General features: G+C 34.0%; 1 protein-coding gene across 2 annotated transcripts in view; it reads right to left on the bottom strand.

Annotated features, from left to right (window-relative positions):
* The window catches only part of LOC143255742 (nuclear receptor-binding protein-like), a 54,922-nt gene that overhangs the window by 26,177 nt on the left and 13,481 nt on the right, over nt 1–15,264 (bottom strand). For both annotated transcript variants that reach the window (XM_076511898.1, XM_076511899.1), the window contains exon 2: nt 6,124–6,246. In XM_076511898.1, the coding sequence (XP_076368013.1) occupies nt 6,124–6,246 (123 nt within the window). The remainder of the gene's footprint in view (nt 1–6,123; nt 6,247–15,264) is intronic.

The raw sequence follows: 15,264 nt of genomic DNA, 5'->3' as shown, positions 1-15,264 counted from the left end.
GTTTAGATTTACAATAGGTATATTGCACTCACAAAGAATTTATGTACAGGTAAAATCACATTCTTTATCAAATTATAAAAAAATAAATACAATATTTTATCCTGTAGAGTTGCAGGTGGATAATGGCCATAGTAATGATTTCACTTCAGGAGCATTGATAATAAATGGAGTAAAATCAAAACAAGCATTTATGACCATGATATACACTTAATGGCCATAGTACCTGACTTAACCTTTGTGCAAATTGCATTATATAGTTGCAATTCCAAATAACCAGGTTTTTCTTACAGATTTTATAAAACCTACTAATTACAAGAGATGCAATCAAAAAATGTATAATGAAGTTAAACTGAGTTCTATAACTTTGGCTCAGCTTGAAAAAGACTGAACATTGTGTGAAAAGGTCTAAATGAGTATTATTCAAAGAGAAGAATGAATGGTAAAAAAATAACAAAGACAGTGCCTGTACTCTGTCTACTGAGAGTTTTCTTTCTGCATAAAAATATTAGTTTACCAAACTTAGAAAACATCTACAGTGTTATCCTTCTCAAGACATCTCTACTAAATCATTCTAATAGCAAACTAAGATATCATATATTCTCATGGTGTCACCCTACTTGCTGCCAATGGTGTTCTACTTTACAGAAATGTTTCTCAAAAAGACATTGTATATAATGGGTAACTAAAAAAAAATGAGCTTTGCCACTTATACAATATTGTACTTTTCAACCTACATATCGGAACATGCATGATATGACAATATTGTACTTTTCAACCTACATATCGGAACGTGCATGATATGACAATATTGTACTTTTCAACCTACATATCGGAACGTGCATGATATGACAATATTGTACTTTTCAACCTACATATCGGAACGTGCATGATATGACAATATTGTACTTTTCAACCTACATATCGGAACATGCATGATATGACAATATTGTACTTTTCAACCTACATATCGGAACATGCATGATATGACAATATTGTACTTTTCAACCTACATATCGGAACATGCATGATATGACAATATTGTACTTTTCAACCTACATATCGGAACATGCATGATATGACAATATTGTACTTTTCAACCTACATATCGGAACATGCATGATATGACAATATTGTACTTTTCAACCTACATATCGGAACATGATATGCATGATATGACAATATTGTACTTTTCAACCTACATATCGGACACGATATGACATGATATGACAATATTGTACTTTTCAACCTACATATCGGAACATGCATGATATGACAATATTGTACTTTTCAACCTACATATTGTACTTTTCAACCTACATATCGGAACATGCATGATATGACAATATTGTACTTTTCAACCTACATATCGGAACATGCATGATATGACAATATTGTACTTTTCAACCTACATATCGGAACATGCATGATATGACAATATTGTACTTTTCAACCTACATATCGGAACATGCATGATATGACAATATTGTACTTTTCAACCTACATATCAGAACATGCATGATATGACAATATTGTACTTTTCAACCTACATATCGGAACATGCATGATATGACAATATTGTACTTTTCAACCTACATATCGGAACATGCATGATATGACAATATTGTACTTTTCAACCTACATATCAGAACATGCATGATATGTTTTGAAAATATTAGGTGAGCTAAATGTTTACATTAAATAAATGGAGGTATAAAGCACTTAATATGCCTAGTCCATTAATGGATGCAAATAATATGTATTTTGTAGCAGTTTATCAAATGGCAGTGAAAAACTAAAGAAAAAACAAAATGGTCACTATGGTTAGACTGATGTGTACAATTTATAGAAATTTCATTAATTGCTTTTCTGTTAGACATTATTTTAAGCAGAGACATCTAAAACTACAGATTAACTGATCTGTTGGTAAAACTATGGTTAAATATTAAATTGTGCTGAGAAACATCTTAGAATATTTTAAATCAACAAAAAATAGTTTAATATAAATGTTTTGATGATGTAAACTTCTAGTACAAGCCATTCCTATAATACATGTCTCTGCTGACCTGAATTTAAATGAAAGCATTTTTATTGACAGATAAATTTAAGGCTACTTGTACAAAAGTTAAATCAAAGTTCCAACTGCCATTTTCTGCAATGTTTAATTTTGACAACACTCAGGAACGAGAGAGAGGGAAAGTGTACAAGAAGGTTGATTCAAAAATTGTGTATTGGAACTGGAAAAATATCTCAAGATAGGTTGTCATTTTTGGTGCAAAGTAACTAGGCTACCTATGCCAAATAACTGCTAAATATCTTTAAATCTTGGATATTGTTTAATATTTTAACTCTATTTATTTTTACTTTTAAGACTAATAGAACCAAAATGGCCATTGGTTCACAAAAATTTAAAAACACAATCAAGCTTAACAGTGCCACCAATGACACTGTCCAACATAAGGGGTGAACCCAAAGGAAATACATACATATACAAGATGGCACTGCACTGCAGTATAGAGAAGCACTGCATTCAAACTATTGGTAGACGTCAGAGATACAAATATTTTTCATTATTTCAAGCACAAACATGATTATTGCAGGTAGCCATTTGGACTATGTCTTTTATTTATTATCAGAATTTATTTGCATCTCACTAGAAAGTTTCTTTTTACCCCTTTCAAGTCCTGGAGGAACAATTTACCACTTCATTGTATAGGCCTATATAATATATAATAATTTGGGAGTTGCAACAAGTTGTAATATTTGTCTGTATGAGTGTATACTAGTAATGTATACACCACAATCGTAATGTTTATGCTCAAATCGTAATGGTTGGCATCTCTGGGATTTGTTCATTGGGGTCCAACCTAATATTAGCATTGTAAATCTGAAGATTTACAGTTATCCAAGCAGCAGGGGATCAAAAAATACTGAGCTGCTCCCAAGAGATGGAAGAGAGGGCACAAGGGATTTCCAGTGCCCTTGTACACTTGACACATAGATACTTGATGTGAGGAAATTAAAGTAAGCTTACAATCAAAGATAAGCCCTAAGAACTTTGCCCTGGCAACTACAGGAAGAACATCATCAAGACAAAGCTTGGGATTGGAGTGAAAAACCCCGTTAGTAGCAAATGTAATGCAAATGGTTTAAAAAGAAAAGAAAACATTTGCTCTGGTCCATTTGAACTAGTAAGTGAAATTAGGGTGAAACTGTTGCTCAATAAACCTTGTTTGACAACCAACAAGATATGTGGAAGTCGTCAAAAGTAAAAGTCATCTGTCTTGTAGGAAAAATAAATTTAGTGATAGCACTAATCTTGATACTGAAAAGTATGACACTCAGAACACAAGTATGAAGTACTCCATGTTCCTGTTTAATAGAACAGGAAAGGGTCAAACCAACATGAATTTGGAATTGCTTATTATGTAAAAATTACAAATAAAAATGGGCAAATGGCCATGCAATTCATGTGAATGAAGGTACTGCAAAATGGTGTACTTCCAAATAATTTCAAAGTATTCCCAAGATCAAAGAAGACATGAGAAAACTTCAATCATGGAAGCCTAAGTTAAATCAGGTGGTCCATGGTATACACTGTTGACAGAACCTACACTGGATGGGTGAGAAAAGGTTGTTTGATTCAAGGAACCAAACAAAACAGCAACCCTCCTTTCTAACACTTTACAAGGACACCTAATCAAAGCAATTGGACAATAATTAGAAGGAATCTTGGGATCCTTTCCAGGCTTAGAAAAAAGGTAAGACAATAACCTTGCACCAAGAATCAGGAAAACATTCTCCTACCATATTCAGTTTAAAACAACTAGAAGAAGAGCAAGAAAGGCAGAAGAGAAATGGTGCAACATATCACAGTGAACATTGCTGGGTCCAACCAATGCAGTATCAGACTGATGAAGACTTCCATCAGTGTAAATGAGGAATTATAAACCACAAAATGATCTGACAAAAGGAAACAAGCTAACTGCTTTGCCTGAAACTTGATGGCTAAGAGGGGGTGAATGCTGGAAAGATAAGCAGATCACTGCCAAAAATATCAGCAATGCTCTGTATATCAGCAACTTCTTGGACATTTGAGAGCAATATAAAAAAAGAGGATGGTAAGCATATCTACAACTGACTTTTCAAATCTTGTCCCATATGATTTTGGAACTAGTAGTTGGAAAGAGTGGAATAACAGGTATCCCTTGCCTGTTTCCAAGCCTTCTGGAAGGCTGGAGATCACCTTGGGAAATGTGTTGAGGTTTCAAATACAGAACAAACAGCTGCTTGAATTATACAAATCAGTTACTGCCTCCACACAGTTATTAATATGAAAAACTAATGACAACAGGATCAAGTTCCAAGAGAGAGATGAAAGAGCCAGCTGTAGAACTTTGGTCAGGTGGCATCAACCACAGCAAATCTCCTTTAAAACAAACAACAGTGAAATGATCATTGCCCCACGAGTCACTGTCAATCTTCAATTAAAAATGAGAAAAAAAAAAGTGAGGGAGAACAGATATAGATCAATAGCAGTAAAATACTGACATTGCTGGAAAACAGGTAAAAGATCCACTACTGAAGAGAGAAGGTTGTGATCAGAATGTGCTTCAGGAAATGAATCATCCTATTAATAGCATCACCCCAAAGGGGTGAGTGTCCACTAAAGTCTATGAAGAAAAAAAGGGAGATAGTAACTGTTGTTTAAGAAACATGTGAAAAGAACAAATAGTGATGGTATGACTCAAGAAGACATGGTTGTATTGAGTGGACTAGATGAGATGTGTATATTCCTGCTTAACCAACAGTGCCACCCATACATGAGCTCATTCATCATACATCCTGTCATTACAGTATTAAAAAAAACTGCAGACAGCATGAGCAGGTTACAGGAATATTTCTGCAAGGTGAGAAAACCCATGATGACAGTTATTGAACAAGGCCTTAATGTCATTCAAATTAAAACAAAAATCGATTCTGGGATGTTTCACAAATCCCTCTCAACAATCACTCCTTGGAAAGAATTCAAAGTAGTGTGGCAAGTAATCTCAATGGGTACATCCTCAATGGCCTTTGAATTCAGAAGTTCACATTTTGGTGTCAAAGTTTCCACCAAGATATCCCATAATACAGCCTCTTCACTGACTTTGAATGGAAGAGTTTATAGGAACTTTTTGGCTAAATAGAGAGAGAGAGAGAGAGAGAGACTTTCATCATTAAGGTTTCTGAGACAAAGAATGAATGATGAGAAAATAAAAGTACAAAACAGTAGAAGGTAGAGATTGAATAACAGTCTTCCAAATATGGTTGCTTTTCTAGTTAACTTTTTTTCAGGGTGGATGTTCAGATCCCACAGGAGGCAAACTGAAAATGCAGAACCTTCCCTGGGATGTTCCACCACCATGTATAGGAATCCACCTCAAGAAATAACTAGTAATTAATTGAAAAAATACAGCAAAATCACTTGCATTTCCATTAAAATAGTATGTAATATATAGATTGAAAATCTGTACACTGGAAAAAAAAAAAAGTTGACTTTTCTTCTGGACTGTAATAGATTTAATGAAAGTTTATTAAACCATTTAAATTTTTTTCATATACAATAATTAAAATGATAAGGTCAATTAACAATGAAAATAATCAAGAAGATGAAAACAACATTCCTTGTTATTGCTGTTTGATTACTCCAACTATTGAAGTGATTGAAATGTAGTCAACATGACTTGTTATTTCCAATTAATGTTGTTCATTTTAACAGAATAGTGTCAACCCACAAAAATAGTTTCTCAAAATTACTTTTTGAATTAATTATATGCAATTATTTCAACTATCCAAGCCCCTGAGAATAATTAATGAGCCCAATGATGAAGACAGATTAACTGCCAAGCTGTAATGTACACTAATCATTTTTTTTTTATTATTATTTTTTATACATCCCATTAAGTCTTAGATGTAAAAATATTTACTGACTTGTAAACAAATAAATCATAAGAATGCAAGTCACTGAACACGTATAAAACACCAACTTATAAATACAGGTACATTTATAAACTATACACAGTTCATTCAATTGAAATATTTATGTAAAAATTAAATTGATAAATTTTTTCTTAGTGTTTTTACCTCTTGAGGCTTGAAACTTTTTCTTTCAGAAAATTTTACTTCATTCCAAACAACTTCAACACCTTCTTCTGTGTCCATTGCTAAGTAAGCAGCATCAATACCAGGAATGTCTCTCTGTTGAACCTGACAGAAAGGATCAACTTTTCTTAAATGTACTCTCTGAACTTTAATAGGAATCATTATAAATGACTATTACATACTATTAATTCATAGAACTTTCAGATACAAAACTAAAAATATCCAGAATTTCAAGAGAAAAATAAAAGTTAAGAAAAAATCACCATTCACATAATGTATTATCATACATTAAAATCTGTCATTAGAAATTCTTTAGTATGCTAAAGACATTAAATAACAATATTACCCTGCAATTTAAATATTTGTTGTTTATTCTGGGCAATTAATTGGATGTGGATGGAATCAGACAATTGGATTAAAATTATGTTGGAAGAATAATGCTGGACTTGTTTCTTATTACAAATATAAAAAACAAAAAACAGGTATGTTAGTAGAGTTACACCTGTGAAAAAGTCAGTATGACTTAGATTGATGAGTCAGTGTGCACAATGATATTCATGTCAAAAAAAAAAAATCCAATTATACAAATTGTATAATCTCCAACTTCTATAGTGCCTCAGTTTTTCTAATCTAACAGAAACTGTTGCAAAGTCAGCAATATAAGATAACATGAAAAGTTCATAACTGACACTTTCATAATACCATGTAAAATGGCACTCTGTACAACATCAGGAATACATACTTTGGCCCTCATTATTGCACATACAAGTAAATATTAGAAGTTTAATTGATACAGTAAATTACAATATTATACTTTTTAAAATAATGACAGAGATAAATAATGGTAAAAGACTAGTAAGGATTAGTGTCAGAAATTATAATAGAAACAAAAAGGTTAAACCTTATAACTAAACCTTCATGTTTCACAAATTAGAAGATATTGAAACATGATATACAAAGTTTGGAGAGCAGTTGGGAGTAATGAAAGATACTTTTTTGGTCCCAAGATAGAGAAGTTTAATATATTTGTAGTTGTAAATTAGATCAAACCATTTCCTAATCCTAATTTAAGTGTTTAAAATAACAGTACTATATTATATGAAATGAAGGTTATTAAATCTTTGTTAAATTATAAATATTATCCAGACAAGAATTTACTGAAAAGTTGAAATTACTGTTTTCATAATTATTTGGTAGCTACTGCAAACGTAATGCATTGCTAAATTATTTAAATTAGCAATTAATACAACATAACAATAGTTTCATTTGTTGCAATTAAATACTTCTAATTAACATTATCAATATAATTAACAGAAAAATATTTGTGTCAAGTTTACACACAGCATTATCCATAAACTGCAAAATGGCTTACTTTTACAAACTGTACAATTAATTGGTGGGTAGATTATTAATAGAATAAATACTAGTACAAAGATAAATGGATAAAAATAGTTCAAAGTGGGATGGAATTTATAGGCTGTAATTATTTGGTTATTAAAGAACTGTAGGCTTGACATTGTTTTTAGATGGCTCAGAAAGATACATTATGCTATGCCTACACAACCAGCTTAGTTAAGGGTAAGTGAAAGAAAGCTTAAGGGAAAGATTGTGCTATTAAACAGGAAACTAACAAATACATTAGGACAATAAATTAAGATAGGATATAATTAAATTTAATGTAACTGTTGTTCATAAAGAGTGTGAAATATAGAGTACCAAGTTTACAAGGATAGACAGTACTAAAAAATGTCCAGACCAATGAAGTCGTGCTCAATTAGCATTAATTTAACAGTATCCAACAGATTTGAGCCTTTGGTTGCTTGTAATGCATAACATGATGATGAAAAAGTTTATAGTGCAAGGATTTTTCTCAAAGTATATTAACAATTATTTTATTTGGAAAGAGAAAGACTGGAAATACAATTTGCTTGCCAGACATCACAGGACAATAAAGAGCTAACTGATAGTTTGGCTTCAAACATTTAAAAGTATTACTTAGAATTTTTAGGGACAAACATAAATACTTGTTCTTTTAGGAGTGCTCTTTCAGATTAGATGCAGGAACAAAATTACTTTGTAGGACCAAAGAATTAAAGGAAATTCATAAAGGTATATGCTTAGAAAAATAGGCAAGCTGGCTGGGCCTATATTTTCAGGTTAATGGTGAATTAGATGCTATAGAATATAGATAGATTCACTTAAGCAAGCTACCTAGCAAAATATGAGGAGAAACTTCATGTAAAAACGTTCATTAAAAGATAAATCCACCTAAAATAGCATAGTGGTGAGAGAGAGCTTAGAAAATTGTGAATAAGCAAACCAAGAAGGTGGTTGCAAAAATTGAAGTGTGAAAAGAACTAAACAACAGTAATAATAAGTACAGTGGTCCTGGGTATACCATGTATTACACCAAAGAAGAACAGAAACTATTACCTTCTCAAATTGTGTAGGACTATAGAAGATATAGCACTACCACCATAACAACGCAAAAGTGATTAACCACACCAAAATCAAGTATTTATACTTGAATACATGTTATACAATAAAAAATTTAAATCATTTCCATTACATAAATGTTATATAACACAGTGCATGCATTACCAGACCACAGCAGTTTAGAGCTTCAATCTCATAGAGAAACCTCTACATGTGGTCCAAAATAAATGAAGTTTGACATTAATGTTTTTTGTACATTAAAACGAAATTAGGAGGGGTGAGAACTTAAGAATTTTTGACCTGAAATCACACATGCAAGTAAGAACCATGCTATTTTATAGTTAATATTTTGTTTTTTCCCTATGTTGAGATAAAAAATGAGTTCTCTATTGGGTATTGGGTCAAATCATCCAGATATTGGGAAATTTTCCAGGTGACCCCTCAGAATGCCTTGAAAAAATTCTGATGTGCTCATCTACCCACATAATGAAAAGTTGTCAAAGGTTAGATCAATATCTCTAATAGTTTCTGATTTACAGCCCTGTAAAATTTAGTTAATTTATTTTTATTTTTGGCAAGTTCATTTTAGGGCAACTTTGGCTGCTTAAAGCTGCAAGAGTAATAGTGGTAGAAGGCTGAAATTTGCTACACTGACTGAATTAATCTCACAGAATTCAAAAATGGTCTCAAACCAAGTTTATCTCTCTTAGGTTTTACATAGTGAGGCTGTAAAATCACCTCAAAACCCAAAATCATAAAAAAACATTGGCTTATTTAATGAGCCATAGTTCTAAAGACTTAATATGATACAAAGTTGAATTTTGTTTTCAAATTTCCTGTAACATAATCAGTTGATAAATCAGCAATTGTTGTAATTAAAAGTCTGTTAGATCTCCTGTTAAAAAAAAAAAAGTTGCATGTAACCTTTTATGATTTAACTAAAAATAGCCCTACTTCAGGCCACAGTTTGACCATGTCACCAGTTATTCAGCCTTTTCAGATTTTTACCATATATTATTACATCTCTGAATATGATCTTAAAAAATCAAGGTGTTCAACCTACTTTGAGTTGTAATTTTTTAAAGTATCCTCTGAACATACATTATTTACTTGAAAAAACAACAACTTCAATTCAGGTGTGTTACTGTGTGCAAATATATCCATACAATTTTGAAATAATTTATGAATCCCATTGAAATATTCTAATCAGCCTTTACCATATATCTTACATCTCTGAACATGATCATAAAAACATCATGGTTGTGAAAAATAATAAATTATCACATTTAAGTGTCTCTGATATGTACCATTGGGCAAAGGACCACAAAGGACCACATTCAGGGCATTCAGTTCTTTCTTGTCAATCAGAAATCAGTCCTGCAAAATTGTGTAAAGTTTGATCTACTTGAGCACTATGAAAAATGCAAAAATGGCAAGTATTAGGTCACATCATAGCTTTATTTCCCCTCTACTAACAAATTGTATATGAGAAGGCTATCAGAGGATGATGTGTACATAGTTGTAACTGTTGGTAGTAGCAGTGAAAGCGATGTTGCAGCAGCTCAAATAGGGTCTAATGACAGCAATGACAATTATCAGCCAGGGAAATATGTGGCATGCATATACGATCATGAATGGTTGTGTGAAACATAAAAAGATAGATGAGATGAACATTCCGATGTGTTGGTGTCATTTGTGAAGAAATCAAGAAACAAACTGTTCTCATGGCCTGCAAGGTCATGTAAAGATGAAAGCTGGATTCCTTTCAAACATATTCTTTGTCTGATAAGTGCACCTATTGTGCAAGGCAGTAGTGCTTGCCACTATGTTCTAAGTCAAAGTGATCTTAACATAAACTCGAATTTCAGAAATTTATTCAACCTGTCTGAACAAAGCAGTTTTTGAAACATTTCATTATCACGATTATTGCAGTTTGGTGTGACTATAATCTTTCTCAGTTATCCCCTGTTGTAGCACTGTGCTTTTTGTGTCTGATTTACCTTTGTATTTATTATATTATGAATCCTAAACTCAGCCATATCTGCATAACTAATGCATACAAAATATATTTGGATTACCATGTGATCTAACTAGTTATGCCAATAAACTTGTTCAGAAATGAATTAATTCTTTATTGTTTCTTACAACTTCATTAATTAACATTGTGAAAGGCTAGTTAGAATTTTATGAATCTCACTAAAATATTCTGACAGGTATTTTTCAAAATTGTATGGATATATCTGCACACAGTAACACACCTGAACTAAGAGGTTTTTTTTAAAATAACAAATGTATGGTCAGAGGATACTTTAAAAAATTATAACTCAAAGTAGGTTGAACACCATCTTGATTTTTTAAGATGATATTCAGAGATGTAATAATATATGGTAAAAATCTGAAAAGGCTGAATAACTGGTGATATGGTCAAACTGTGGCCTGAAGTAGGGCTATTTTTAGTTAAATCATAAAAGGTTGCATGCAACTATTTTTTTTTTTTTTAACAGGAGATCTAACAGACTTAATTACAACAATTGCTGATTTATCAACTGATATGTTCAATTGCAAAAGTACTGAATGTCTAAGTGGCCAAGGTATCTAGAAAGAATACACCACAATGGCAAGGAAAGGGAAACAGACTGTGTGGTAACTAGAAAAATGAAAAGTACTGGATAGAGGTGCCCCTCTAATCCAATATTGAAAAGACTAAAAACCCCTTTGCAAAAAACTTGTATATGCCAGCAACTGTAAGACAAGAAGTTGGGATACTCCAAGCCAGGGCCCACGTTTGAAAAAAACATTCCATTTCTGCTGGTACACAACCATGGATAGAGCATGAATGGAATGAGCTAAATGAAATACCATCCAATATGAGAAACCTGATCTCATAACCAGTAATAGATGTGAAAATGGAGGACAAAACAACAAAATGCAGAACCTGCAATTAGAGTCAATGAAGAAGGTCAGGATATAAAAAAGAAAAACAGAAGGAAACAACTGTAATTAGAATAACTGAGGAAACCATGGTTAAACAGGTCAGTAAAAAGCAGTTAGAAGGACTTTGTATGAAGTTGTATGAATGAAGGAAACTATCCAATAAAATAATCAGATAGGAGAAGAAAAATAAAAGAAACTTATTAGACTAATCCTATGGTCAAGCCCAAGGATGGAGAACCAGGAACAAAAAAAAAAAGTAACTAGTGATTGAAGGCAATGGTAAATACTTCAATATGGATAAAACCTGACCAACTGTAAAGCCACTGGAAAAAAAGTGGGAGGGGAGAATGATGTAACCACTATTAGGTAAACCTTGTTGGGTCAGGAAAATGATCCACCATAAGGCTGGAAGCAACAGGCCTGCAACATTTTATCAAATGAATGTGAGGATCATGGGTATGAAAGAGAAGATCAGATACTGGAAAACATAGGGATCATGACCCGGAGATTGATATGAGCCACCACTTGAATTGTTAGAATGGATTATAACCAGATGATCTGGAAATGATCCAAAGCCAGAATAACAGCAAGGAATTCAAGACCATTCCTACACAGACCAATGACCCAAAGCCTCCCCAGCCCTGAAGGGATTCATTTCTCAACAGATATAAATCTAGCCATGGAGGAGGAAGTGTGACATATGCTAATGTATGAGCATTGTCCATCTACCAGAGATAATTTACAATGTAGGAAGGAAGGGCTGTAGAAGTATCCAAAGAATTCTGAACAAGGTTCCACTGGTTGTGGAGGATCCATTAAGGGGATCTCATAAGCCTGACCAAGGGGTACGAGAAGACTTATACAAGACCACATCCCTAAAGGCGAAAGAACATCATCAGTAGAATGCAAAGGAGCTGACAAAGTATTCCAAATGACTAGTACCCTAGAACAGAGCTAGACAGAAGATGATTGGGCCCAACTGAGATGGGTGTTGAAGAAAGCACCTAGATCAATAAGATACTGGGGTACAATGAAGGAATATGATTAACAAGCCCACTCTAACAGCTTTGAGAAGGAGCTGATGAGTGTGAGAGACAGACTCCTCTTTGGAGTAAGTGAGAAGAAGGTAGTCAATCCAAGTGAAAATGCACCCTAGGGTAGGAAGATGTAGAGCAAAGGTTTGCACCATCTGACAAAGAATGTGTGGTGCCAAAGCCAGCTCAAAGGGCAAGGTGTACAATTGGTACTCCCTCCAACAATAGATACCCCAAAAGATACAGAAGAATATTCCAATAAATAGTGTAGACATCCATAAACCATGAGAAAAAGTCCATCAAAGAGTAAAAGTAGAATTCCATGGTGAAGTGTGAATATACCGACCAAGATAGAACAGGTCATTGATTGATTTAGTGTTTTATGACACAAAGCAGCGAGGCTATCTGCACCAGACATTCAGTAAAAAATGTAATAAAAAAATAAATAAATGTAGTAATAGACATAAATGGAAATGAAGGTAAAACAAAAAAGTATAAAACCAATGTTGACACCTAGTCTACAATGTTAAGATAGAAGGCAGAGTATAAGAAGTTGTAAGGTATTTACTCTAGCAAAAAGATAATGATCATAACCCGCCAGGAAGACTAACGGGTAAGTTCAAGAACCACCATCAGTCACCTGAAGTTGGTCTTTCCAGTCCTGGTTCCGGGTTATGTGTCATAGCAGCTATTATCAAAATGTAAAAGAATAAAAGTTTTAAAAAACACTCCACAAAATCGTAATAATGAGTAGCCAAATGTCCAGTAAAAAGATAAAAGTCAAGTAAATGGAGTAAAATTTGTAAAAGTAATTGAAGATAAAAGCAAAACGGCAATTAAAACAGAAAATGACGTAAAAACCAATGTTGACATCCAGTCAATAAAGTTGTAAAGGACTACCTGTAGCAGAATGATAATAACCCGCCAGGAAGATTAACAGGTAAGTATAAAAACCACCATCAGTCACCTGAAGTTGGTCTTTTCAGTCCTGGTTCCAGGTTATGAGTCAATATGGCCAGTACTAAAAGGTAAAGTAGTAAAAGTGTGAAATGATATGCAGCAAAAGTATAACAACAACTCGCCAGGACGACTAACGAGTACTTCAAACAGTAGCGTTAGTCACCTGAAGTTGGCCTTTCCAGTCCTGGTGTCGAGTTATTTAATGTTCTGGCCATTGTCCAATGTCAAATTGAAGGAGAGAGATTAAAACTGTGAAAAAGGAACCACAATTAAAAAGGTGTAATGAATAAATATGCAACATTTAAATGAGATTAAAAAGATTAATGGCCATTGAAAAATTAAAAACGTTATCAAGGTGGACAGAGTCACCATCACCAATAACTCTGTCCAACGTTACAGATTTACCCTGGGAAAAAATATGTTTAAAATATTGCCGTCGTTGAGAATTGTAACGATGGGAAGAAAGTAAAACGTGGCTGATAGTGATTTGAGTGTTACACAAACTACACATTGGTGCATCAGTTCCAGATAAAAGAAAATGATGAGTTAAAAAACTATGACCAATGCGTAGCCTAGTGAGAACAACTTCCTCCTTCCGAACTTTACGGAAGCTAGATGGCCAAAGTCCAATTTTGGGTTTGATTTGAAAAAGTTTGTTGTTGCGTTGCTCACTCCAAGTGGACTGCCAGCTGGCATGGAGCCGAGCCTTGAAGACAACACCATAGTCCATGTACGGAATAGGCATAGGAGTGATGGTGCTGAAGCAGACATATTTAGCTGCCACGTCTGCTAGCTCGTTCCCGTGAATACCAACATGGCCTGGTATCCAGAAAAACTGGATTGAAGTAGCTGCTAATGAGAAATGGGCCAGTCGGTTTCGAATATCAGCGAGAATAGGATGCGAGCTAACGTGTAGCGATTCCAAGGCAAGTATAGAACTAAGCGAATCAGTATAGATAGTGCAGTTGGAGTACTGCTCAGCTGCAATATAATCCAGGGCAAGAGATATGGCATACAGTTCAGCAGTGAACACAGAAGCTGTAGAAGGGATTCTGCGCGCAACTACTGACCCATAGCAAACCATAGCAGAGCCCACTGAATTACCTGATTTGGAACCATCTGTATAAATGGGAACTGAATGATTGTTTGAAAGATATTCATTGAATAAAAGACGGTACTTCCAATCTGGAGTATCTGCCTTTTTTAGGTGACTGAAAGAAAGGTCATATTTGGGGGCTGTAATAAACCATGGTGGGATGGGCTGACCTGTGGAATCTGCAATGTTATTAATCCAATTCATCCAATTGCGCCCGGATGCGAAGGCCAAACGGAGCAATGACAGATCGTCTGTTCTGAAAAAGTACTGCCCACCGAGGAAGGAAAACACATTTCCAGGTGGGATGCTTTGGTAAGGAATGAAGTTTCGAAGTATATTATAAAGATAGTTGCAAACGGCAAAGGTGTAGAGAAGGTTTATGAGATTCAATGTATATACTTTGAACTGGAGAGATACGGAAAGCCCCAGTGCAGAGTCGAAGTCCTTGGTGATGAATGGGGTCAAGCATCTTTAAGGCCGAGGGTCTGGCAGAGCCATAGATCATTGATCCATAATCGAGTTTCGATCTAATAAGAGCACGATATACCTTTAACATTGAACAGCGATCTGCCCCAACTGGTAGAAGAGAGAACACGGAGGATGTTCAGTGCTCTTGTGCATTTGACCGAAGCTGCTTTAAGTGTGGTATAAAGGTCAGTTTAC

Source organism: Tachypleus tridentatus, chromosome 7 (assembly GCF_004210375.1).
Source record: "Tachypleus tridentatus isolate NWPU-2018 chromosome 7, ASM421037v1, whole genome shotgun sequence".
NCBI lineage: Eukaryota > Metazoa > Arthropoda > Merostomata > Xiphosura > Limulidae > Tachypleus > Tachypleus tridentatus.
Note: the sequence above shows the minus strand (reverse complement) of the source record. Positions and strands in the feature narration are given on the sequence as shown.